Consider the following 26,846-nt stretch of genomic DNA (forward strand, 5'->3'; position numbering starts at 1 on the left):
ATTGGTGAAGATGGCCACATCTGGAGTACTGTGTCCAGTTCTGGGCTCACCAGTTCATAAGAGACAAAGAATTGCTGGAGACAGTCCAGCAGAGGCTACAAAGATGCTGAGGGGTCTGCAGCATCTCTGTGAGGAGGAAAGGCTGAGAGACATGGGGCTGTTAAGCCTGGAAAAGAGCAGCCCGAGAGGGAATCTGCTCAATGCTCAACAGTATCAAAGGACTGGGGGAAAGAGGATAGGGCCAGACTCTTTTCTGTGATGCCCAGGAGAAGGGGCAACAGGCACAGAAAGGAAAACAGGAGGTTCCATCTGAATATCAGGAAAAGCTTCTTTACTGTGAGGATGCTGGTGCCCTGAAGCAGGCTGCCCAGAGAGTCTGTAGAGACTCCTTCCTTGGAAGGATTCCAAACCCACCTGGGCATTGTGATCCTATGGTGGGTGACCCTGCTTTAGCAGGGGGGATGGACTGGATGATCTCCAGAGGTTCCTTTCAATCCCCAACATTCTGTGATTCTGATTTTTGCTCTTTGACAACACCTTACCTTTAATGAGAACATGCAAACAACAGTCTCACACTGGCAGCATAGGAAGCGTAGCTGATCTTTTTTCATCCAGGCTTTCTAGACCTGCAAAACAGCCACAGTATTTATCTACTACTTCTCACTTACACATCTCAAACTATGCAGCACTGCTTATTCTTTTGACTCAGAAGTGATATAATAATCACAGCTCAGAAATGATACAATAATCACAGTAGTTAGGCTGTTAGACAACAGTTAAAAAATTGAGACAAGCATCTAAGAGGCAGAACACCGGCAGGCATCCTACCTCAGTTCTTCACTGGGCCAATAAAAGGCCTCACAAACACTAATCACCACCAGACAAGAACGAGCATCTACACTTATCCACCAAAAATGCTCATTATGTGAAGATTTTCTAACTAATTTCAGTTACAAATGAGTCAGGTGAAACTGTAGTTGACTTAATCTGACCTAAGGACACACCAGTGGGAAAAAAAAAATGACCAACCAGAAGCCAGAGGCAATCCTGCTGTTTCTTGCATAAGCTCTAACACAGAGCTCCTAAATTGGCTGAAATACAAATCTGCATGCACACTGGAAAAAAAACAACAACAACAAACCAACACCAAAAACCACCCCAAAACAACCAAAACCACACCCCTTTTAAAGCTTGCAGCTCAGAGTCACAAATTATGAGACAAAGACAACAACACTGCTACTATCTGCAGGAATTTACAGACCAAATTGACTTGACAGTCATGAAACTATGGGTTCACATGCAGGTTTGAAGAAGCTCACATCAACAAACTCCTCTAGCAAAGGTGGACTTCAGCAATTCACTGTTGTCCAGAAATAGAAACTTGGTACCAATATCTGGTTGGGATTTATTTTTTAAAAGGGTTTTGAGGAGGTTTTTTTGTGGTACAGAATAACACCAGGCTCCAACCATATCCTATTGAAATTGCACAACCATCTTCCTTTGCAGATGTAAAATCTCTTCTGTATGAACTTCTACAAGAGAGGGAAGTTTGACAATCAAGAGGTTGTTTGATCTCTAAGGACAGCTTTTATAATGGAAGTCTATGATTAGATTTTCTTTATACATTTACCCACGATTAGGCTTGTCTGCATCCCCATCCACGTCAATGACACACAGATGTACAGAGCCATTGCACTCCATATGCTTTACATGCAAGTGGTGCAGATACCCAGATACATCTTCAAAAGCTAAGATTAAGACAGCTTCAAAAGCTGAGATTAAGACAGACTGACTGAATGCTTTTGCCTAAACACCATCCATCACCATTTTGCTTTCAGGCACAGGCAGTATTTGTAAATGCCCTTTAAATGTTTCCCCCGAAGAAAAAGAGAATGATATCAACAAAGATAAGAATATCCATCAGAACCTCTGCCAACAAGTACTGGACTCAGATCTTCTAACATCTGCAACTATTAATGAGTAATTGCCATAAAATAATTTATGGATGTGAAAAGCACACCACTGAATGGAGCCATTTCGCTAACATGTTCCCACTACAGCTTAAGAGAGAAAAAATCCATTGAACAGGATAAAAATTAAGCTTAAAGCTATCCAGAAAACTAACCAATTATTTAATAAAATAGACTTTTGCAAGCCTTTTTTTGCTACTAACTACATTACTTTGAACAGTTACCTACCATCTCAACATCAAATGCCCACACACCACATGGAGGACTTCACCAACTCTCTAGAAACACTTGTGAGAACAAAATAGGTAACTATGGGGGAAATTCACCATGCTGTTCAGTACCCAAATACATTAAGCCACACACTACTAATATAAGAATGCTACTATGTCTAAGTTTCATTTCTACATAGAGATTAAATCACCTTTGCCAGGAAGACTATTCCTCAGCCTCCACCAAAATTACAGACTGAATACATAACATGTAACACCCCAGAGAGGATTTAGACCATGTCCTTCTTCCACAGATGTTCCTTCTCCTTAAATACACACACTACAGTTTTGCCTACAGAAAAAATGACAAGCCAGTAAAAGGTGTAGTCTAGCTAATTTTTCAAGACACAGTAAACCATCAGAAAAATAAAGCCCATTGCCACAACCTGTCTTGAAAAGTTGCTTTACTGTAGCCATTATTTTCAGAAACCTTTAAAGCAAAACAAAGAACATTTTAACTCCCAGAATTACCATTTTCTTGTCTTTCCAATACTTTTTCCTTCACACACTGAAAAGCTGCTTTACTTGTCTCCTCCTCCCAGACCTCCAAGTTTTCCAAACCAGCTTTTTACAACCTACCTAAGGTAAACAGTCTTTACCTAACCACCAATAGCAACCAGCTGTCTTTCCTGACCTGAAGAAAATCCACACCCTCTCAGAGAATAAAAACCCTAAAGCCACCAATACACAAAAGCAAAAACAGGACAAAGCAATCTTCCATGGTCTGTTTATGTCACATTCCTTTCTTCCCACCCCATAACATTTCTTTGTACAAGTAAAAGACAAAGAATAATGTTCTCTCACAAAGTGGGGAGGGATGAACAGCAACAATTTAGGATTACTAAAAACAGTCCCTAAAGTGACAAGAGCAGAAGCTCTGCCTCCTATAACTCTAAAAATTAAAGAAAGAAAAAAAAAAAAGAACAAACAGTAAGTCACAGAAGCAGTCCTACATTAGCTCTGAAACTCAAAATAAGACTTGACAGAAGAAGAAATATTTCCTAATATAGTTAGTGCATCAGGGCTAGGGGCTTCTTTCTAGAAGTTTTTTGATACAAGTTTTGTTCAAGACCACATTAAAGCAATCAGATTTGATAGTTACTTGATATTAACAATATTAACTTAGGACAGTATCAAAATCTACCCCAGCAGTAATTTCTGAGTCCTGGCCTGCATTGCACTGGGGTGGCTAAATGACTGGCTACACACAGTGCAAGTCTGGTTGAGACCAAGTGATCTTAATTGCCTCTGCCTAAAAATCTACCATCTGTGTCCAAGAACTATCCAATATGTTCCTAGTGGTGTGTGCAAGCCCCACATGGAAAGCAAATTAGGAAGAAAAACATGCCTCAGACAGCTTGGTTAGGATAATGAGATATTGACAAAATATAGTGGCATTTCCACGAGGGGTCACAGGGTTAATTCACAGAGGGGAAGAAGGGGTGTTTACCACATGGCAGCCGAGCAGGAACACCAGATGAGGCAGGTGTGCTTCAGGTAAAACCCCCTCACAGGTCGGGCTCCCAAGTAATGCTCACCTTGAGCTGCCAAGACCTGCAAGCCACAGAAGGCAATGCGTGACCCCGGGTAAAGCTGTGAACACCAACGTTCCCACTCGCCAGGGAGGTCTGAAGGTGGGCAGACCCTGGAGCTTGGTGTGTGAGGGGAAGCACTTCAAGCCTCTCCAGCTGCTGGGGGCGCTCAGCCAGCTGTCCCCAAACAAGTAAGTCACGGGCAGCCACCAAGCCCCCAGGGTAGGAAGCCCCACGGCCCAGCGTCGGCTGTGGGGAAGGCGCTGTGCCTGACCGTGGTGGTCACCTGAAGCCAGGCTACGGTCCTGCCACAAACCACTCCACCTCACTTCTCACTCCCTATCACTGCCAGGAGGGATTCCACTCACACCCTCCTCCCCCATATTTCCTCTCACCCCCTCCCCCCCGATATAACTCCATAGCCTCCCCCCCACTGCCCTGGGCTTTCCTCTCCGACCCACGTTCGTCCTCTCGCGTGTCCGCGCAGGCGGATAATTCCCTTTCCTCCTCTCTCCCTGCTGCCATCCCCACATCCTCCGGGCTCCAGTCGCTGCCACCTCTCGGTGCCCGGACGGGGCGGCGAGAGCCCCGGGGCGTGAGGCGCGAAAGGGAGGAGGAGCGGGCCGGGCAAGCAGGCGGGGGAAGGTGGGTGGGGGGAAGGCGGCTCCGCACACCCAAGATGGCGGCGGTGGAGCTGGAGTGGGTGCCCGAGACGCTCTATAACACGGCGATCTCGGCCGTGGTGGATAGTTACGGGCGGGCCCGGCGCCGGGACATCCGCTCGCTGCCCGAGAACATCCAATTCGACGTCTACTACAAGGTACGGGGAGGCGGTGGGGGGCCGAGAAAGGCTAGGCTAGGCTCGGCCCGGCCGGGCCTGGGGCAGATGGAAGGAGGAGCGGGCCAGCGGAGGAGAAGGGAGGGAAGGTCTGTGCCTGGCCTGCCCCAGGCCTCTCCTCGGGGAGCTCGAGGGGTGACCGGGTACACGGCTTCGCCTCTCCACCGGCTGTACTGGGCCGCCGGTACAGAATAGGGCCCGAAGGACGGTTTGGGGGAGCGAGGGCCTGTGTGGGGCCGCGGCTGAAGGAGAGGAGGCTGCGGGGGGAGGCGGGGGCCGGTCCGGGGGCCTGCGGCTTCCCCTGCTCCGTTCGTGGGCGCCTGGCCCACGGGAGAGGCCTGGGGGCTGTGGGGAGGGAGGCTGCGGGAGCGCCGGTGCGGGGGGACACGGAGAAGGGGCCTGTCCTTGGGGGCCGTGGGGAGAAGGTCCGCAGGTGGGGGAAGATGCCATCCTCTCCGTTGTTGGAGGTGGAGAACGGGTACGGGCAAGATGAGCCCAAGCTATCTGTGTTACAATACATTTTTTCCTTTTCTTTTTTTTTTTTTTTTTCTCCCCTTCCCCCACCCCCCTTTTTTTTTTTTTTTAATGTATTGGAGAGGGTGATGCCACAGTGGTAGCTTGCTATGCTTCTGTATCACCTTTAATGATCTGGTAGGAACCAGATGAAAAGATTTGAGACTAGTTTAATGATATAGTTTATTAGCTTTAAATTATTCCTTCATGAAAGAGCTGCTTCTCATTCAGCTCTAAACTATCCGGAGTTAAAGGTACACTGAGATGGTCCATTAATTTCTATTGTCCACTAAAAGGCTTTTCATCCATATCCAGGAACGGCTGGAAATGAGCTTTCTTCGGGAGAGAAGTAATGTATTTTAAAAAGCTAAGATGGGGAATAAGACTTCTTTCCTCTGGCAATAAATTTCTGAAAATTCAAGATGTGCTAAATGAAGTCATTCTTCAGACAAATCTTTATGAACCAAGGGTAGTGGCCCATCACGTGTATATAGAGTAGCAGTGTAGTAAGGAAAGCTGATCTCCACTAGAGATGGTGAAATTGTTCATGCAGCATTAAAACATACATGTACATTGTCTGTATATTGGCTATTACTTGTCTGCCTTTTGTGCTGAGAAACCTGGAAACCCCTTTCTACCACACATGAGCATACTCACAGATAATGGTGTGGCTGACATACTGCAATCAAAGACTAAAGATACAGAACTGACAATGTGGAAAACTATTTCAGGGGTTATTTTAAACTGTTGGTAGCATGACTGTTGACAAACTTCCTTGCCATTGCTTGTCTTGATGTTAATTCAGATAAAAAGATGGTGCTCTGTGGCTTTTAAAAGCATAGAAACACCACCTCCTTTTGATGACAGAAAGATCCAAGGATATATTATTCCCAGATTGTTTAAAAGCTCATCCGTAGGTGAGCTTAATGGATCCTTGACTTATTATCCTTTTATTAGCACTCTTCAGTGGTTGCACTGGATTGGGTTCATATGGAATTGTTCCATGATAAAAAGAGAGCCAGCAGTATATCTAAGCTCTAAAAAGAGACTTCATAATCTGTTCTGCTTGTGTACATTGGTGCATTGTCTTGTAGGGCAGATGATAAAAACCATGCTACATACTTGTCTGTTTCTGTTGTGCTAATTACTGGCCACTACAGCTTCTGTTAATGACAGTAATTTGTGTTGCTTTTCCTATCATTTCTGTGTTTTACAACAGGACAGTCTTGGATAGAGTGGAGTGTGTAAGGTGTACCTACGTTCCTGTTAGGAATTTGCATCTATGAGATGTCCACATACAGAATAAATAAAACCACACAGTGCAGTGAGTGCTTGGACATTGCTGCCAAGGGTGGGCAAGTCCTTCATGCCTTCAGTGGTTTTCTGTGTAGGAGAGCTTACCCTTTTTGTGTCACATTCAAAGTAGCTTATACTTAAGTGTAACTAAAACCTTGGAAGTGAGGAAGTCCTCAGTCCTTCCTTAAATGATGCTTTATCTGCAGAGGCGTCTGCCTGCAGTGTGTGCCTCAACGCCTAATTCAGATTCCAAACCTATCAGAGCAGTGTTTGTCTTTCTATGCACCTGTACAATGCTTTGTAACTGGTTCTTGTTCTTTGTATTTGGATAGCTACAGCAATGTGGCATGGCTGAGGCAGGTTAGAATGAGGACAGCATCACACCTTTGGACACTCATCTCGTCTTGTCTGTGGTGCTTGTTTCACTCTTTTGGTTCTGGATAGAATTATTCTCAGGATCACCTGTATGTTAAAAACCATTCCAGGTTGGTGAGTTATGTTCAGTACATCCTGCTTATCAACTTCTTTAAAGCAAAAGTAGCATTTCCAAAGTTAGTAAGAGTCTTTAAAGAAAGACAAACCAGAAGACTTCAGTCTTAGCTCTCACTACATGGTGGTGGTTGCTGCTGTGTTGAAGGGGTGTTATTTGTTAGTATCCTATGGAATAGTACTTACTCTTTAAAGACAGCTGAGGAAAAGAAGTGTGTAATTGAGGATTTACATGAATATGCTTGCCTTTACACTTTGAAAAAGATCAAGAATCACTTCCTTTCTGCAGTTACTAAAAGGAATAAAAGGATTTCCAGTCTTCCACATCTAACTTGTAAGTGATGGTTTGTTACCCAGGTTTAATCATGGTTTGTGATGCTGGAGAAACTGCCACTGATTTTCTGGAAAATAAAAGGTAGCATCAGTCAGATTTTATTTCAGTACACAGATATTAAGAGTCTGTAGTCATGCAGCACTTTTTCATCATTGCTATGAACACTTGAACTTAACATTTACTGACCTGTTCACATTGATGATGATGACATAGGTAGGATACAGTACTGTGAGAGCAGCAAGATAGTCACTGTGCTCTTAAAAGGTAGGCAAATGCCTGCAGAATGTCTTGGTCTTTGTTTTTTCTCAAGGTACTCTCTACTCGAGTGCTTGTCTCTATTGTCATTATAGATTGCCTTTATTTTCCATTCCTTAACAAATCCAATTGCTTGTAATTCTGCATATTCCAGAATGCTTAACTTCGGGGACAGGCTTTACAAACCTCTGCATTTTCAGTTACCAAACATGGGATAGTTGCAGAATGTTCTTTGTTGTGGAGCTCAGTAAGAAATGGGTTCTGCTGCAAGGTGACAGGAGTAGGCAGGTTCCTATTACTAAACATTTATCTTTCTTTAGCATTCCCCAACAATGACTAAAGCTTAAAAAAAGGCAATATCAAATAATCATGACTGCAGTAAAACAACAAACCTGTGCTGGTTGAGCAGGGTGTTACTGGAATTACTTCAAGCAACATCTGACTTCTCCTTGCAACCATTAGTAAAATAATAGTGGCAGAGCAAAATGCTTGGAAGGATATCCTGGAAATGTTCAGCTCTGTGTTTGTGCTTAAAAATATTTAAAAGTCTTACTAATCACAGCTGTATTTTGAAGAGTTTAATAACAAATAATAGTGCTACAAGTAACACCTGTATCTGAGGGGGAAAACATAAATGTCCAAGGATATCATGTTTTGTTTCCTTTGTCTCTTTGCCAGCTCAATGTGTATCCTGGTGGTGGTGTTTCCTAGTAAAACTAGTTAGGTTCTCTTCCTTGTGTTTTTTATTTGTAGGGTTTGAAGAGAGAGAGAGAATTTAGTTTTTAGAAGCCAAAGAAAGAAATAGGCTGGTTGTCACTTAAAACAGGACATGCCTGACAGGTAGGCAGCTTTGGAGTTGTAAATGCCAAAATTCTGCATTAAAAAGTAGGTTATGGCTGGAATAAACAAAGTTCTCAAAACAAAAAAGGGGGTGGGCACAAAATGAGGAAAATCAAATTATCTTTTTGTAGTTTGCTGAGGAAAAGTTAGCCTTTTGAGAGAGGGTATTGATACAACAGGAAGAAGTCTGCTGACTGCTCAGTGAGTGTCATCGACAGATTCAGTTCTTCCTCCTTGCCTCAGCTCTGTGTTCTGTTACGTTCAGTCACTTCATCTCTTTGGGCTTCATGGTGCTCCTGAGGAGATGCTGCTCCATGAGTTTGTGTTTTCTGTCACAAGTGTTTGGTGCAGGTAGGCACTAGCAGGCCAACCAAGGACTTGTATTGGCTAATATGGAACTTCAGGATTTGTTGTACTTTGGGCTTTTCTAGGTTCTGTGCTTTTCTTTTTTTTACATTGATTTTTCTTGAAAATCATTTGGGCCTAATGTTCTTAGAATGCTTTCTGATGAGATCATTAACCACAGGAACAATAGATTACATGAATTCTGTTTAGCTAGTGCACATCTGTAACCTCTAGCAATTGCACTGTGCTGGCTTGTTTTGCATTGCATTTTTGGGGTAAAATCCAAATGTTTTTTTCTGCTTTGATAGACAAAGCTTCTGAAATGCTCCTACCTTGATGTGAATCAAAATACCTGATTTTGAGTTTAGATCCTGATAGCTCCAACTTCTCTAATGATGAGTGTAGCTGCAGGAAATGTCTCCTCACTGTATCCTGCTGATCCAGAAAAGGACAGGCATGGCTCATAAAAGCTCTTGTATCACTTCTAGGCATTTTTCAAACCAAACAAACCAGGAATTTGCTGACTGATCACAACAAGCAATAAAATCTCCATTCTCTGCATTGCAGTGGAAATTGGATTTACTGATGAGGAATCATTATAAGCATAATTTCTATGAAGTGGAATAAAACTAGCTTGTCCCAAGGCTTCAGTCTCATGGGTGTTTGAGGAGAGGGAGGATGAGAAGCTGAAATGAGGTGGAACGGTGCTGCTTTGGTTTTGAGGTTTTCTGACCAGAGGAATACAAATAAGGTCATAAGCAGTGTGTGAGAGAGGCAAAAAAATCCCAGAGCAATTGGGCCATATTTTGTAAGACTTCTGCTGTGGCTGATCAGTGTGACCACACAAAGGCTTCATTACATTCATGCTGCTGTATTTGGGGGGGGCAGAAATGGTATGAATGTGTGGGAATCTATCATGATTTCTGCATGTGTGCCCACACACGTACGAGCATTCCGATCATCTGGCTGGGCCTCCAGAGTGGTGTCTGCAGCTGGGCTTCACCAAATGCTGCTTGAATGAAATTGTATCCTTGTATCACCTTTTTGAATTAAAGCCTCACAGTTCCAGAGAATCATCACTTCATGAGCTTTTTCCAATTATCATTGCTTTGTATTTTAACACATGCCTTATTTTGTAGTCTAAATTTAGATTAGAACTGAGCCTTCTTTCCCTGTAATGTCTGTACTCATTTGAAACTTGTCTTTTCTTGCCACCTTCTGACTTGTTTGCTGGTTCCTGAACCTTTATGGCACATTTTCTCATCCTGATATGTTCTAACCTCACTTTTTTTCAGTGTCCTTATTCTTAGACTTCATCATGGACTACAACGCTTGAAACTTATCATAATTCAGATGATGAGGTCACATCATGAACAGAGGGGTTCAGCTCCTTTTGAGACAATGATTCATATTGCACTTCATTTCCTTTTTACTGGTTTAACTTCAAACTGGGTTTCCCCACATACTGCTATGGAGACCCATACATGTGCATGACTCTAAAGCTCAGATTTGCATCCCTAGTGCTGGACTCTCTAGACATGAAGCAGAAAGCTTTGCTGATCTGGTACAGGAAGTAGAGCGAGTGGGAAGGCGTGGAGAAATGTGCTGTGTGTGAAAGCAGTAGGCTGCAAAAGCTGTCTCTGAAGTTAGGCTTGTTCAGTAGGGTTGGGGATTTTTCTTGCTTGTTTATTTGGTTGAGGTTCATAAAGATCAGCTAGTAATAGGCAGAGTGTTTTCACAGAAGAGCTGTAAAGTTTGCTGCTTTATGCCCTAAACAATAGCCACTAGAACTAGCACTTGTCCAGAGGCTGTGTAGGTGGTTTTGAAATAGATTGGAAAGAATCAAATGTACTTAGAAAATAATCTGTTAGAAATATAAGCCTAGTTCCCCCCCTCCCTGTCTATAATGAGTCATTTGTCCACAGATTGATTCAGGGCACTGGTGAAAAGAAACTTTTTCCTTCCTTATTCAGCAGGGAAGGGAGATTGTGGTTGCAGCCAAACTTCTTTCTCCCAAATTCTGCTGATGGTTGATTAGGTATAGAGTCCTTCCCAAATTTGGCACAGTACCCTGCATTACACTACTAGACATTATTAAACACGCTGGGGAGCTCCTTGGAATTCCTTCTATCTTTAATTCTTACTCCAATATCCATATTAATTTTTCAGTCCTCTTCCAAACTGGAGCAATAGGAGCATAGTTTTTGGATTGCGTGTGATGCACTTCCTCTGCTGGAAGGTCTTTTTACAACTGGTTAATCCCCAGCTGCTTTGGAAAGGGGAAAAAAAAAAACAACTTTATTTTTTCTAAACCTAATGAAAAAAATCACAAATCTTTTTTCTCTTGTGCTTGTACACAGTGGTGCAAATCTTGGGTAACTTTTTCTCATGTCTTACGGCTTTGCTCTTGCTAGTGGCTGAACAGATCTTTGTCTTTATTTTCAGGGCTTTGCTAGGAAGCAGTTAGAGCTCAGCTTAACCTGTCCAGAGAGAGAAAATGGACAAGAACCTGCATGTGTATGATGAAATAATAATAGCTGAGTTACAGGTTAATGTTATTAATGTGTTTAATTTGGGGCAGCTTTTGACTGTGTAGATGGATGTGTTAGGAGTTAAATCTGAAGACCTAGATGCTGAAGGAGGATCATGGTGGTTTTCTCACAGCTATGCAAAACAGTTCAGGTGTGCATGTGTGTAATAACATGCCTATATACTAAATGTGTGCCTTGGGTCCTGTCTTCAGTGCAGAATTAACATGTCAGTTGGAAGTCATATTGTAGGCTTTTATTCATGTTTCCATAGGTAAAAGAAATCTCTGTTAAGCTCCAAATAGCTTCTGTTTATAAGACATTTTATTCTGAAGACTAGTTCTTCAGAAGTCCAAGTCTGCTGTTCTTGCCAGAGCATGTTTTTCCTCAATCACTATTTTGTTTTGATTTTTTTTTTTTTGGTGTTATGTAGCAAGGCTTGTGGTGAGGAATTTTTGTGTCTCTGGAGCTTTAACAGGAGAAGCATTTCTTCAGTGCTTGCAACTGCTTCTCAATGGACAAATGAGTGTTACAGAATCTCCTGGAATTGCTTCACAGTTTGACGTATACTCGCTATTCCCATGTCAGATTTGGGTTGAAATTATTGCCGTAGCAGTTACAAGTTTCAAGAGACTTCAAGCTGAGTTAGCTCCTCAAAAATGCTTGCCAGCCTGTCCAGGGAGGGGCTGAAGAGTGCAGTAAATGTCCCAAGGATACTGTATCTCTGGTTATACCAGCTAGAAAGAGGTTGGGGGATGTTTTGCATTCCAGGATGATGCAGGTGTGAACCTGTGAATTGGGATAAGAGGTGTGCAGATAGCAGGCTTAGAGCTTTGGGCTGTAAGCCAAATTTGACTTGTGCCTGCAATAATTGATGTATCAGAATTGAGGCTATAGTTAGGGACTTCCCCCTCCCTCCTGCCCAGCAAGGGCACTGAAGAATCCCGTGTAACAGTGGGTGTGTAACGAGATGTGTTTATGTAACCTCATAAATAGATTGATTGTTAAAAGCTCCCACTGCCAGTAGTATTTAATAAATTAATATCAGGTTATGCTCTGAGATTTGTAGTTAGCAGACTGCAAGAGGAAATGGGGAGGTACTTGATTGAAAGCCCAGTTGTTAAACATGTGATACTACTTGTGATTGCCTGAAATGCTGGCAAAACAGCCTGGGGATGTGTCTTAGTTTCTTCCAGAAGTGATCTCAGCAATTGTTAATAAGATGTCCACCTTCAATTCTGGGCATGGAATACAAGGCAAGATTTTTTTACTTTTTTTTTCTCTTTTTATGGCAGAAAATAGGTTTTAGGGTTTAGAGAACAGTTACCATAAGACAGCTGTGCTGAAGGAAATGAGAACACTTAACCATGACTGTAGTTTTTAAATACAGCAGACTGGATGTTCTTTTGCTGCCAGAGAGAATATAGCTTCAGAAGAAACTGATCCCTTTGAAGCACAGGGACACAGCACTATTTTATGTGAGGAGTAACTTTGCATGCAGGCTTGCACTAGTTTTTAAGAGAGTTCCTCTTTTTATGTTTTTTAATCCTCCCAGCAAAAATAGATGACTAAAAGGAAAACATTCATTGCTGGCAATTGACATTATTAGGTCAAAGTATTTTTTTTGAAGTGGCTTCTTCTTTTTTTTTTTTTCCTTTTTGTAGGTTCTGTTGTTAAAATAATGAATTTGCTGTGCTGTAGAATTGCTCTCATGTGCTTTGATAAGATGAGTTAACCAAAACTAAATCTCTGGCTGAAGGACGTGTTCTCACATGCTGGGTTTTGAGTATAGTTTCATCTGCCTCCAGTGTTAGTGGAGAAAAAGGTGAACCAGACATGAGGTGCTTATCAATTATAAAGGGTTTTTAAAGTAATTATCAAAACTGAGGAGTATTTACATTTCCACTCAATGTGTAATTGAGCATCTCTAAATAATGTGTCCTCTCAGCCTTAATTTTTTCTTAAGTAAAGGTAGCTTCACTCCTCGTGTCAGAGCTCCTCATAGCTGTAAAACGTGCTTAGACAGCGTGGAGAGTCTTGCTGTAGGTATGAACATGCTCATTTTGGACAGTGTTTGCTTGAATGTCTTACTGTATGGACTAAAAATGGGGTGTTCAGGGTGCAGCACAGCAGTGCTTTACCTGTGTGCTCATGAAACTTGAGTGTATAATCTGGTTTGTGTCTACCAGCAGTTTTCTGATCCCTGCATCGCATGGCAAGGGTACTGCAGAACAACAAATGCATCTTAAATGGCCTGTGAGACATGAGCCACTGGCTTTTTCCTTTTCCCCATTAATTTAGTGCCTCACAGAATTACTGAAATGCAAAAGGGGGGAATGTGGGTTTGTCTTCCTTCTGGAACACCTGAAATAATACATGGCTGTACTGGAACAGGCCTGTGTGATCCTGTGCTGTGCCTGTTGCAGAGGCTGGTGATGGTGACTATGGCAAGTGTGCAGTGCTACTTCCTTAGGTTACTTGTTCTTCTTTCAGTCATTTGTGGGTCAGGAGCTTCCAGACATCAGAAATTAATGTCCCACCATGGATTTTTCTGCCATAGATTTGTACAGTCCCTTTTATAGCTATGTAAATTCTTAGTATTTAGAGCATGATGTGGCAGGTAGTTCTGCTGCTTAACCATGCATTGCATGAAGAACTGTGTTCATGGTTGGGGTTTTATGAACAGATCAACTGATCTGTTGGCTTATCTACAGACACAAACCACTTTGGACATAAAACTCGGCATTGCTTTTAACAAATGCATGAACAGACTCACTGGAATTTTCCCTTTTACTCCCATTTTTTTCCCATTAGCTCAAATATTAATGGGGCCAGGGCTCATGCCTGGCTTTATCTCTGTCACAGGTGGGTTTGGACTTCATACATACATCATAAAATCTGCTTCAGTTGCTTTATGCTAGATGGTCTCAAAGAAGCTGTTAATTATCTTAATTTTTTTTCAGAAGCATTTGGTTCTGTCTTGGCTCTTTAGCTGAGGTGTTGCAGTGTTTTATGATGCAGGTGGATGTAATAGATACTTGGAAATACAGTGGTAGATAAAACCATCTTGAAAGCACCTCTGGTTTTAGATGCCAAAGTCGTGCTGCTGCGTGGAGATAATGAAACTTAACTTGTTAACCTGTTGCACTTCAACACTTTGAAGTCTGGATTTCATCATAAGTCATCTTCACTATGAAGCTGAATTTCCCAGAAGAATTCAGTCTGAAATCTTTCAAATTCACTTCTCTTTTCCTTACAGCTTTACCAACAGGGCCGCTTGTGCCAGCTGGGTAGTGAATTTTGTGAACTAGAAGTTTTTGCCAAGGTGCTACGAGCTTTAGATAAAAGGTAAGTGTCTTCATGTAGTGATAATGCTCAGTGCCCTGCCAGTCCCTGGGCAGCAGCACTCCTGTGTCTGTCAAAGCTCGAGTGGAAGGCTTATCAAGCTGATGGGATTGTCCCAGTTTAAAGAGTTTTTCTGCCATAAAGTACTCCAGGTTGTGGTGTTATGCTCAAAACTTGACTTTTCTAGCTCGGATTCTTTGTAACCAGAATAAGTTTTGAGTCTTTGGACATAGCTCCCTCTCATTGTTTGTGTGTGTGATGTTAGTGGCTTTGTCAGTGCTCATTCATCTGCAGTTTCTGTGGCCGTTGTGGAGTGAGGGTGGATTTGAGGCTTCTCCTCTCTAAGTTTTAGCTGGAAATGTTATTTTCCAGTGTTAATATTGTGTGGGTAGCTCATGTTTTGCTTAGAGTGGAGACTGTCCTTGTAAAGAACGTGGTGTGTGCTTGCCTTGTTGGCTAACCCAACAACTGTGATCCATTAGCCCTGAGATTGTAAACTGTGCTTGAATTCATCTGGGTTTGCTTTGAGAGAGGCTTGGAGTTAGTTCCCTGAATCACTCCTCATTTGAATTGATGGCACTCAAGACCCAACTGACTGCAGTGTTTAAAAAACTTCATATGCAATCAAATTCTCTTTTTCTTTTGTTTCAGACATCTGCTTCATCATTGTTTCCAGGCTTTGATGGACCATGGAGTAAAAGTTGCTTCTGTGCTGGCCTATTCCTTCAGCAGACGGTGCTCCTACATTGCAGAGTCAGATGCTGCTGTGAAAGAAAAAGCAATCCAGATTGGGTTTGTTTTAGGTAACTGGTGATGATAGACTGTTTCAAGTATGATCCTTTCCTTCAGGCAAGCTTCACTTCAGCTGATGTTGATTTTTTTTCATGTGACTTCTTTTTAAAGAACACTTGTGGGTTTGGAATGCATTTTTTAGACAACTAGTTGATTTCTTAAGAAAAATACATGTGATTTTAATATCTCAGAATATATGGGCTTGTCTTTGCTACTTTACATGGTTTGGATTAAACATGTATTTACTCATGTGATTCTTGACATTAAGGCCTCACATAATTTTGGTATTGGTAAGTATTTTAGAACAGACAACTGCAGGCAGGCTAAATGAAACCAACCAAAAAGTCACCCTCAAGTGAAGGAGACTTCTCCTTCACCCTTTACAGTTCAGGGTTGGATGGATTTAACCTTGACAAGACAGCTATATGCAGGTCTATGAACTAAGTAGTCTCTTATGAGACTTGAGCACACCCTTTTTCCCTTAAAAATCTGTTTTGCTCTTCAAGTTTGTTTATTCTTGATTTTGGTTTCTTTTTATTCCCCAGGAGGTTTCCTATCAGATGCAGGTTGGTACAGTGATGCAGAGAAGGTATTTCTTTCCTGCCTTCAGTTATGCACCCTTCATGATGAAATCCTTCACTGGTTTCGTGCTGTAGAATGTTGTGTAAGGTGAGCTCACCTTTAATTCCTGTATGTCTTGCTGTGAAATCCCCAGTAATCACAGTGCTACCAACTGCCTTGGAGCTGTCAGGCTTCAGATGCTCCCTTTAGTATTTCACTGCACTGAAATGCTTCCCTGGGTAGAGCTAGAGATCAGAAGGTGCTTGTTTTACACTAATGTCTTGGGGTTTCAACTGGGAAACTGGCAGCACAGTTCACTGTGAGGGGGAAATAAAGATCATTTTGCCTTTCTGCAGAATATGTTGTGGTTAACAATAAGAGTGGGCCAGCACCTTGTGTTTTTTAAATGAATGTCAGATGTTGGTGCTCACTGAGGCTATATTTACTACAGGAAGAATTTTCCAAATCCAAACACAAATGATACAACTAGAGCTAAGCAAAAATAACAGGAAAACACACTTTTCCTGATTCCAGATCCAGTGAGTTGCTCCATGCTGAGCAACCTGACTGTGATGAGGTAAATATTTCAGCATGTCCAATTCTTGCAGATGCCTTCAGACACAACTTAGACATTAGGAAAAGAATTTTGCTTTTAGGAGGCACTGGGGGTTAGTACCTGTGGTGGGCCTCTGGTGGGATATTCAGATTCAATTCACCAGAGGCCTCATATTCTCACTGCTAATTTTCTTAGGTGTAGCTAGATGTGTTACACCAGTGCAGACTGCAGCAAGCAGGCAGGTTTTGGTTGATAACACCACCTGTGAGCTGCAGGTAGGACTTGAATACCTAAATTAGGATTCCTTTACTGATTTTGAACTGCTGTAATGAACAACAAAGTCTGTTCTGTATTTATCTGTATAAGGCAGAACTTATTTTGGAATACTGCTCCCAAAAGACCCTGCATCTTGTTTTTATGGTTGGACAAACAGGAGGAATAAATGGGCTCTGCCAGTAACTGGTTATTTCATGTGCCAGCCAGAGGCCATGGCAATGCTGCTGCTTGGCCTTGTCCTGCCCTGCCAGCTCCCGCGGGCTTTTGTTCCAGAATGGGTGCCAGGAGAAGACTTGGCACATGTACACACCTTCCTAGAACTGGGGAGTGATGGATATAGCACCACTCTTGCAGTGCTTGGGCCTTTGCCTTCTAATTAGTCTAAAAAAAGTTGCCTAGTTATATCAGGCTGTTTGGCAAGCTGGAGAAACTGCCTTAAAAATAAACTCCCTCTCTTTCTCCAAAGAGAAGAAGAAAAGAAAATGAATAGGTGTGGGGGGAAGGTAACTCTGGATTACAGCCCATGGAGTTGTGAAAAGGAGATTGTAATTCTGTGCTAGAGAAAACCATTCTGTGATAGGATGAACTCTCCTGAATTGGAGATGTTAATTGTGTTTGGGCAGAGACAGGCATTGTGACCAAAGCTGATGGCCTGCACTTAAGTCCCTCTGGGCAGTGGCGTGAATGTGGTGAGACACCACTTTGGGCATCTCCCAGACAATCAACAGCATCATTGGCTTGGAAATGTGTGAAAAATTGAAGAATTTTAAATACTTTCAGAAGTGCTTCTGTAAAATCTAACCACTTTATTGTGAGAGAGAGCAGCAGCTCTGCTCAGCTTCCAAGTCACGAGGCAGTAAGATAAACTTTTTGTTGTTACCACCTAATCCCTGTTGTAGAATCTCTTGTGATCACAGTGGAGTTCTAAGAGAACAACATTTAAATCCAAGGTTTGAAAATATGACACTAAAAGAGTGGCTGCTGTGATTCTAAAAGCTCCCAAGTCCAATCTCTGGAAGTTTAATGCATTGCATTAATAATAGAAAGCAGCTTGAAAACGTGCCAAGTTTGGGGTTATTTAGGCATAATTTGCTGTGTTTTTCCACTAGCAGTAGTAAATTATAAGAAGAAATTGAGAAAATGTGAGCATTTGAGTCTCCTACAAGCTTGTGTGCTACTTTCCTGCATGTGTTAAGCTCCTTTTGGTTTGTTTCCTCTCATTACTGTGTGTTAAAGAAGAAGTCACAAACACATAATGCAAATGTGTGGTTCTCTCACTTGGTTGTTTCACATTTCCCTGGTTCTTAAGTGTGTTGTGATGCTTTTAGAGTTCCTAAGCGGCTGTGTAATGGTTGTGTGTATGCCCAGAGAAAGATTTTGTTGGGGGGGCAGCAGGCTCTTCCCCAAAAGCTATTACTGCAGACATCAAAGAAGATTCATAGCTATTAGCATAAATGTCCTAAGGCATTTTTTCTTCCTCTTGCCTTTATCTTCTGAAATTCCTTTGGATTAATAAAGGATTTCTTGTTATTCAAAAGTGGATCACATAAACTCCACTTATCCTGGAGGATTGGGTTAGGTTTAGCTTGGCTTTCTTGGTTGATTTCTGTGTTTGCAGACACTATCACTGAAGCATCCAGATAGTGGATATTATCTTTCCCAGGCGCTTATCTAAATTGCAGCACTATCCCTGCTGGCTTATACCATTACATGGGATTTGGGCCTTGTAGTTTTGATGTTGCAAAGAAACTCCCAGTTGAATGGTGCAGGCAAAATAGCTTCCCTCTTTAGGGAAGCTGTGATTGTGTAATTTGAGCTCTCTAGTTTCTTTAAAATTCCTGTTTCTTGTTGCTTGAATCTTAGCTAGTTTGCTGCTGCCCAAGAATACAGTGCACTTGCACTACTCAGACCTTGTGTAAGGAAAAATGTGGCTGTTGTGGTTTATTTCTCTGTTCTTGAGCCATGCTGCTGTGTTTCTCATTGGAAAGCTGGTGTTTGTTTATGTAGCTTCTTTCAGGAGGTTTTGGAAGGTCTTTTCTTTTGATCATCTCTTTGCGTGGCTAACAGACATTTGCTGTGTGCTGGTCTCCTGTTGCCTCCTTGTGAGAATGTGAGTTTGGTTCCTTTTGTCTTCCATGATACACTTCAATAGGAAAGTGTGGGAAGAGACCATGTTAAAGGCAGGCTGAATTTATAGGGCAAGCTTAGATGTGTTGCTTTGCTGGTACAGGAGGCATGACTACAGTAATTTAATTCTCAGAATAAATAGTAGTAAGAATTAGAGAGGAGAAACATTTGATCACAAACCTCACTGTTCTTTCTGCCCCCCTTAACAGCTCATGGGAAGATCTAGAATAATGTATCATGAAAGGTACCAAATGCTGTAGCCACACACCAGCTCCCAGTTTGAGTTGTAGCCTCTTTGCCATACAGCATTACCTTCTGCTCCACTTCACTTCAGTTGTTTCTCTTCCTCTGTTAGTTGTCCTCCTGATTCATAAAGGCTTGCCTGATGTTTTCCAGTCTCTCTTACTCATTGTCTAATAACAGATTTCCAGGAGGGACAATGGAGGTTAATTTACCAACATTTCATGAGCTCCATGGCAGACGTTTGCAGCAGAGAAGGACCAGCTGGCTCTTCTTAGCCTGCATGGCTGGGAATGCAGTTCTGCCCTTCAGGCTTGGAATATGATAACACACTGTTCTAATGTATCTCTTTAAAGTAAATACGCATCAGCCTACACCAACAAAAACCATCCCTTACCTCAGTTTTAAACAGATGCCAGGAGCTGAAGTTCTCCTCTGGAGAAACAGGAGTATGCTTCAATAGTGCTGTGGTTTATTGCCTGCATTTGGCTGGTGTTTGATGAAGCTTCTGTTAATCCTTCAAGGGAAAAGCAGTGGGCTGGGGATGGGGCAGGATCAGGGGAGAGGGGTTTTAGAGTTGCTGTAAACTGGGTCAACAAAGAAGTCTTTTCTGGTACTGCTGAGTCAGGGCTGGATATTGTGTCAAATGGATGTGATTGAACCTCTTATGAAGACATCCCCCAAAACCAAAACAACAAAGCCATTTTTGAAGCACTGTGCTGCTTGAGGGAAATGTGCAGACTGATGAAAATGAGCTGTGTCTGGACTTATTTGGGGTCTGTTTTTAGTTTAACATACTTAGGAGGTAGAAGGGATTTAATAACTGTGTTACAGAGTTTGGAAATGGAATTCCAGCAGTGTGGGGAATACTGGACTTTCTGAGAAGTAAAACACCAAAGTGATTCAAGCACTGGCTGTGTAAAAAACTGCATCAATGTGTAAAACCATTTGACCTCTCCAGCAGTGCAGAAGGCAAAGCGTGGAGCACTGAAACAATGCTTTGTAAATAATTGTTCTGCATTACTGAACTAGGAGAGGGGAGTTTTGCTGTGGTGACAGCTCTGTGCTGCTCTTAAGTGCAGCACCAAATTGTAGATCCCTGCTGTTTAACCTGAAGAAGAGGCTGAGAGAAGACCTTATTGCTCCCTACAGCTGCCTGAAAGGAGGTTGGAGTGAGGCCAATGTTGGTGGCTTCCCCCAAGTTACTAACAACAGGGCAAGATGTAATGGCCTCAGGCTGTGCCTGGGAAGGTTTAGGTTGGAGATCAGGAAATATTCCTTTGCTGCAAGAGTGGTCAGGCATTGGAACAGGCTGCCCAGGGAGGTGGAGGAGTCACCATCCCTGGAGGTGTTAAAAAAAATGAGTGGACATGGCACTTGGGGACATGGTTTAGTGTTCATGGAGGTGTTGGGTAGAAGGTAGAGGTCTTCTACAACCTTAATGATTCTATGATACTGGGAAAAATTTCTTCACAGAAAGGATGGTAAAGCATTGAACAGGTTGTCCAGGGAAGTAGCCAAGCCACCGTTCCTGGAGGTGTGTAAAAGAGATGTAGTGCTGAGGGACACAATTTAATGGTGACCTGGCAGTGCTAGGTGAGCAGTTGGCCTTATCTTAAAGGTCTCTTCCAGTCAACACAATTGGATGATTCTATTCAGACACCAATGAGATCATCTCTCTACTTCTTCCCAAGGCTGCTGCATGTTCGGAATGGTAACTGTAAATATCACCTGGGAGAAGAGACTTTCAAGCTGGCTCAGTCTTACATGGACAAACTGGCAAAACATGGCCAGCAGGCAAACAAAGCGGCGCTCTACGGCGAGCTCTGTGCGCTGCTCTTTGCCAAGAGCCACTATGATGAGGTGAGTGGCATTTTGGGTTTGGTCTTCCTCAGAAAAGTGGTTATGGAACCTGCTAGGATGTTCCATGGCTGGCTCAGTGTTAGGTTATCTTTCTAGCTGGAGTCCCTGGTCTCTTTTGGTACCTGTGTGGCAGTACCAGAGGATTTACTGACTTTGGTGTGTACCATTCTAAGTTAATCTACAGGTTCTTAATGATACTTGGCCCACCCTGAAGAAATTGTGTGATAGGTAACCAATTCAAACTGCCAATCTATAAATGAACTGTTATAAAAAATTCATTTCACTAGGTGAAAAAGACTTGCAGAACATGGGCAATGAATCTTTGCACCTGTTTGGTGAAAACCTGTGACTTAACTTTAACCAGAACTGCAGTTTCCTTTTACCTCTTAAGTACACAAGAGGAATTACTTCAAGATTATGACTTAAGCCTTTTGGTCTGTAAAAGTCATTGCAATAATGCATGCTTTGGGCTAGTATAAAATATGTAGACATTCAGTATTTGCCTTTTAAAGACCTTTTTAAGGCTTAGCTGAAGGAGTTGCAGTTCTATAGATCTTTTGGTAGGTTTTGTTATGGAAATGACCACTTTATTTTGCACAGCCAAGTAATGCTTTTCTTAATGTTGCAAAGTAGTGAAGTCCCAGGTTGGTTATGTTGGTAACTCTTTGTTCCATAGGCTTATAAATGGTGTATAGAAGCTATGAAGGAAATCACAGTTGGCCTGCCTGTAAAAGTAGTAGTGGATGTTTTACGACAAGCTTCAAAGGTGAATTGAAAATCTTCTATGTTTCTTTTGTTAACTGAATTGCTACCAAGAATGGGTGAGGGTAGGTATTACCTCCAGAATGTTGGGTAACCAGGTTCATGTCTTGAGTCTTATGATGTGTTACTTATGTTTAGTTGGTCTACCTCATTTTCATAGCTGATGGGATTTGAGTTTTTCCTTCTTGAAACTGAGATGAGCATCAGGACAAAGTTAACCCGAGAGCCTTCCATAACCCGAGGGTCTGGTGCCCCATTTGCTTCAGACTGAGCAGAGGACGAGTCCTAGGCTGAAATACAAGTTCATGAATGTTATCTATGGACCAAGAATTACTTCAGTAACCATGATGATATTTGAAAATGAAGGATAGTAGTTAGCACTTTAGCCATTGTCTGGAGGAGATGAGTGCTGAGCATGCACCTTTTCACTGCTTCATTTCATCCTCCTTAGGCTTGTGTCGTGAAACGGGAATTCAAGAAGGCAGAGCAGCTGATCAAACATGCGGTGTACCTTGCCCGGTAAGTAGCACTCAGAAAAACCTTTTGAAGTGCTACTTCAGTGGCCTCAGTTTGTAACACAAATCCATTTCCACAGGGAGCATTTTGGAGCCAAGCACCCCAAATACTCTGACACGCTCCTGGACTATGGATTTTACTTGCTTAACGTAGACAATATCTGCCAATCCGTTGCAATCTATCAGGTATGCAGCAGGGCCAAACGGCTGTCTTTCATCTCTTAAATCTTCCTCCTGAAACTCAGTTAATTTGTAGAGATAGAAAATAGTTGATCTGATTACTGTCCTTCAAAAAAACCCAAACAAGCCTCAAGACAAAAATTCCCAAGCACCTCCAGCTGTAGAGATTTGCTTTCTTTTCCCCCCCTCTTATATACTTTCCCTTCTGTTACACCTACTCTTCCCCTGCCTTTTGTACTCAAGTCTGTAGGTATAGGCCTCCAGAATAGCAGAGCCATAAGATGTACTTTTTTTCCTCCTACTTTACCACTGAGATCCACCAGGGATTTTTTCTGTGTTAACCAGGGAAATGTTCTCTTGTAACTCTTTCAGACAGCTCTTGATATCCGGCAGTCAGTATTTGGAGGTAAAAACATACATGTAGCTACAGCTCATGAAGACTTGGCTTATTCTTCATATGTTCACCAGTACAGCTCTGGAAAATTTGACAATGCACTGTAAGTACAATTATTTGAGGTGCTGGCAGCAAGTTAAGTTCTGTAAATGGAGGAAAATGTGCCTAAATGGTACAAATTTCCCAGTCAGAATTTGAAGACCTCTGTTTGTTGCATGAATGTTCCCACCTTGGATCAGCCAGCTGCTAACTGAAGCCATCCTTATCTTGGGGCTTTATTGACACTCTTGCAGATTCCACGCTGAGCGCGCTATTGGCATTATCACTCACATCCTGCCAGAAGATCATCTTCTCCTGGCATCCTCAAAGAGAGTTAAAGGTAGTACCCTGAGCTGTGTTACTGGGACTGTTGGAAATGAGGCACTTAGACAAGTTTATCCTGTTCCTTAGCAGAGGCGATGTCACTTGAGGCTTATTTTCCAATGGAGGCCACTCTGGAATAGTCTTTGTTGGCCTTGATGTGCTCTGTTGACAGGCTTGTCCAACACAACCAAACTGCTTGAAAACTTTCCTGGAAGACTTTGGGAGGAGGGAGGAAAAATACAGAATATCAAAATATATTTTAGGAGCTTGGTATCTGGTTGTACCTGTTTGAAAACAGCTTGTAATCAACACAAAGCCTGATGGGATGTCTCCCAAGATGTCTTGGGTAGATGACTTTCTGCTGCCTTCAGTTAAGATCTCTTTGGAACACAGTAATGTTGGGTTTTCTCTCCTCTGCCCAGCACTTATCCTGGAGGAGATTGCAATAGACTGTCACAACAAGGAAACTGAGCAGAGGTTACTTGAAGAAGCTCACGATTTACATCTGTCCTCACTCCAGTTAGCTAAAAAAGCTTTTGGGGAGTTTAATGTACAAACAGCAAAACACTATGGTAACCTTGGAAGACTGTATCAGTCCATGAGAAAGTTTAAGGTAAGATTATAGAGATGTGAAGGTCTTGAATGAAAATCTGCAAGACATCTGTAAATCTGGCACAGCAAAGACTCGTAGTTCATTACAAGTTGGAGAGCTTCTGCTTTTTAATTCATCTCTCCAAAGCTTTGTGCAAAAATAAACCCCTTGGATGCATGCTGCCTTCAGAAACAGGGTGGCAGCAGTTTTGACCACAGAAAAAGTGCTCTCTGCTGATCCATTAACAAATTGGGAGAACTGGGGTTTAATTTTGTCTTTCCCACTTTTTGCTTGTTATAAAACACTCCAGACTGTTCAGCCACTGCATAGTTGTGTTTCTTTAAACCTTCCTTATTGTCTTATCTTCATGGCATGGTGAGTGTGGTGTCTTACTGACCTCTGAATTTGGTCCTCACAGGAAGCAGAAGAAATGCACATCAAGGCCATTCAGATTAAGGAGCAGCTTCTAGGTCAAGAAGATTATGAAGTTGCCCTGTCAGTGGGCCATCTAGCTTCCCTCTATAACTATGATATGAATCAATATGAAAATGCTGAGAAGCTTTATTTGAGATCCATAGCAATTGGTAGGTGATTCTTGCAGTGTGTGATTTGATCACTGGTTTAATCCTAAACAAAACCTTCTTTTAACGTTTTTAGTAAAGAACTCCCCTTGCTGGAAGGCTTCAAGGTCAGACTGGACAGGGCTCTGAGCAGTGTGATATGGTAGAAGGTGTCACTGCCCATGGTAGTAGGGGGTGGAAATAGGTGATCTTTAAGGACTCTTCCAACCATTCTAAGTTATAGGACTTTCTATAAGGGCCTGTGGTGATAGGACAAGGAGCAGCAGTTTGAAATTAGAGTAGGGTAGATTTAGATTGGACATTAGGAGAAAGCTCTTTACTCTGAGGGTGGTGAAACACTGAAGCAGGTGGCCTGGGGAAGTTGTGGGCACCTCATCCCTGGAAGCTTTTAAGACCAGGCTGGATGAGGCTTCAAGCAGCATGGTCTAGCAAGAGGTGTCTCTGCCCATGGCAGGGGAGTTGGAACTGGGTGATGTTTTAGTTCCCTTCCAGGCCAAACCATTCTGTGATTCTACATTGTTGATAACAAGGACATGAGAAATCACGTACGCACGGATCATCTCTTTAATTTTGTTTGCTTCTTGGTTTCTTCCAGGAAAGAAGCTTTTTGGTGAAGGATACAGTGGACTTGAATATGATTACAGAGGTCTCATTAAACTGTACAATTCTGTTGGCAATTATGAGAAGGTTTTTGAATACCACAATATTTTGGCCAATTGGAACCGGTTGCGGGATCGGCAGTACTCCGTTACAGATGCTCTGGAGGACGTAAGCACCAGCTCTCAATCCACTGAGGAAGTGGTCCAGTCTTTTCTGATGTCTCAGAACCTTGATGGACAGAGTAGCTAAGAACTTGGTCAATTAACCAGTTAAGGTTTTTTCCTCCAGGTTACAGGGGGAAAAGTCATACTGTGAAATCTAAACCATGTAGTTCTCTGGGGGCTGGAATTTGCATTGAAACACTGGTCCAGTCTACTGAAGAGTGCCCATACGGATGAATGTGTGTTAAATCCTCCTCAGCATGTGTCTGGCATGTTTAGTTCGGCTCACATTTTTAACTTGGTATTCCCAAAAACCCCTTCTTTAGTTGTTTTTTTTTTCCCTTTTTTTGTTTTTTTTCTTTTTCCTTCTCTTCTTTCAAAAGAAGCTACTTTGCAGAAAGTCTGCAAGAAAACATTAAATAAAAACTGTTTGAGTTCAAAAGAGTTGCATTCTTATTATGAATGGAAGGTTTCATCAAGAGCTTTCTTCTGATGCGTAGAAAGGATAAGCGCTGTGCTCTCACAAGTGACGTGAGGAAGGTCTCTCTGCTGTCGACGTTGTAGCCATGCTAATGGTAGATGGCCAGAGAAGGGAGAACAGCCCAGCCTTGGCTGCTGCCTTATGAAGACAAGTGGCCAAAGCAAGCACTTTGGAGAGCAACATACTCTGTGAACCACGACAGGTTGTTAAGCAAGCGACCGCCGTGTGTTAACATCCTGAACTGGACCAGTGTTCATCTAGAAGGGAGAGAAGATCCAGTAGACCAGCAAGCTTAGTTTGCCTTGGTACCCACCAAGAGTGCTAATGTTCTGCACAGGACCAGGAAAAGCAGAAGCGGACCAGCCTGCTAGAAACAGCTTTTGGACCAGTGGCTTTAATTTACTATTTCTGCCCCTGCATTCACTTTTACAGTAGAAATCTTTCATTTAGATGTATGACCAGTGCAAAATGATATTCATGTAATAGATACAAACCTAGGAAGTGAACGTTCTGTAGCGGTTGCGATGGCATGTCCTTAACCTAGTAAGCTTAGACAGATATTAATGTCAACGCCACGAGCAAAACCTAGAAATGCTTAACTCTTTGCTGCAGCCATCTTCTCTTTGGGTTGCTTTGGGTTGGGTTGGTTTTTTTCCCCCTCTTTTAAATGGGCTTACTCTGATCAATAAGTGAGGCAGTCACTTGTTTATACCACTCGAGGGTTTTGTATTCCAATCCTGTTTCTGGAGAACACAACTTACTGTACAGTCTGCAGGGGTCAGCCAAAAATGCCAAAAAGCACAACAGGTCTTTTTCTTTTCTTTTCTTTTTGGTGGGATTTTGGGTGCTGCTGGTTTGGGTTTTTTTTCTTTTCTTTCCTTTTTTTTTTGGTGATGCTTCATTTCTACATTAAACAACAGTACAACCAGAAACTGATTCCTTTATATTGATTTAAGAAGCAGAAGTCAGCTGCAAAGATCTTTGAATAATGCCTATCTCACTGGCTTGTCTTAATTTTTCTTCTGTTGGGTGGGGGGGAAGGGCTACTTGGTTGTGTGGTTTGGTTGGTTGATTGTGGGGGCTTTTGTTTGTTGTGGGGTTTTTTGTTTGGGTGTTGTTTTGGGGTCTTTTGTTTGTTTGGGTTTTTTTTTAATGTTGAGGTAATACTCCTTGGCAAGTCTGTGTAACATAGCAAACTAGAAACAACTCACTGCTGTTACCTCAGTTCTTCTTATAGCAGCACAAACA

General features: G+C 42.3%; 1 protein-coding gene across 1 annotated transcript; it reads left to right on the forward strand.

Moving 5' to 3' along the window:
* The first annotated feature begins 4,436 nt into the window (after positions 1–4,436).
* Positions 4,437–25,437, forward strand: APPBP2 (amyloid beta precursor protein binding protein 2). Its single transcript, XM_054166854.1, has 13 exons — positions 4,437–4,591; positions 14,469–14,557; positions 15,206–15,357; positions 15,892–16,015; positions 20,801–20,969; positions 21,646–21,735; positions 22,183–22,250; positions 22,327–22,432; positions 22,799–22,923; positions 23,114–23,199; positions 23,606–23,796; positions 24,194–24,359; positions 24,952–25,437. Exons 1-13 carry the CDS (start codon positions 4,451–4,453, stop codon positions 25,203–25,205), a joined length of 1,761 nt encoding a protein of 586 aa, XP_054022829.1. The 5' UTR covers positions 4,437–4,450; the 3' UTR covers positions 25,206–25,437.
* The last annotated feature ends 1,409 nt before the right edge of the window (positions 25,438–26,846 follow it).

The sequence above is a fragment of the Dryobates pubescens genome, chromosome 13 (assembly GCF_014839835.1).
Source record: "Dryobates pubescens isolate bDryPub1 chromosome 13, bDryPub1.pri, whole genome shotgun sequence".
In the NCBI taxonomy this organism is placed as follows: Eukaryota; Metazoa; Chordata; class Aves; order Piciformes; family Picidae; genus Dryobates; species Dryobates pubescens.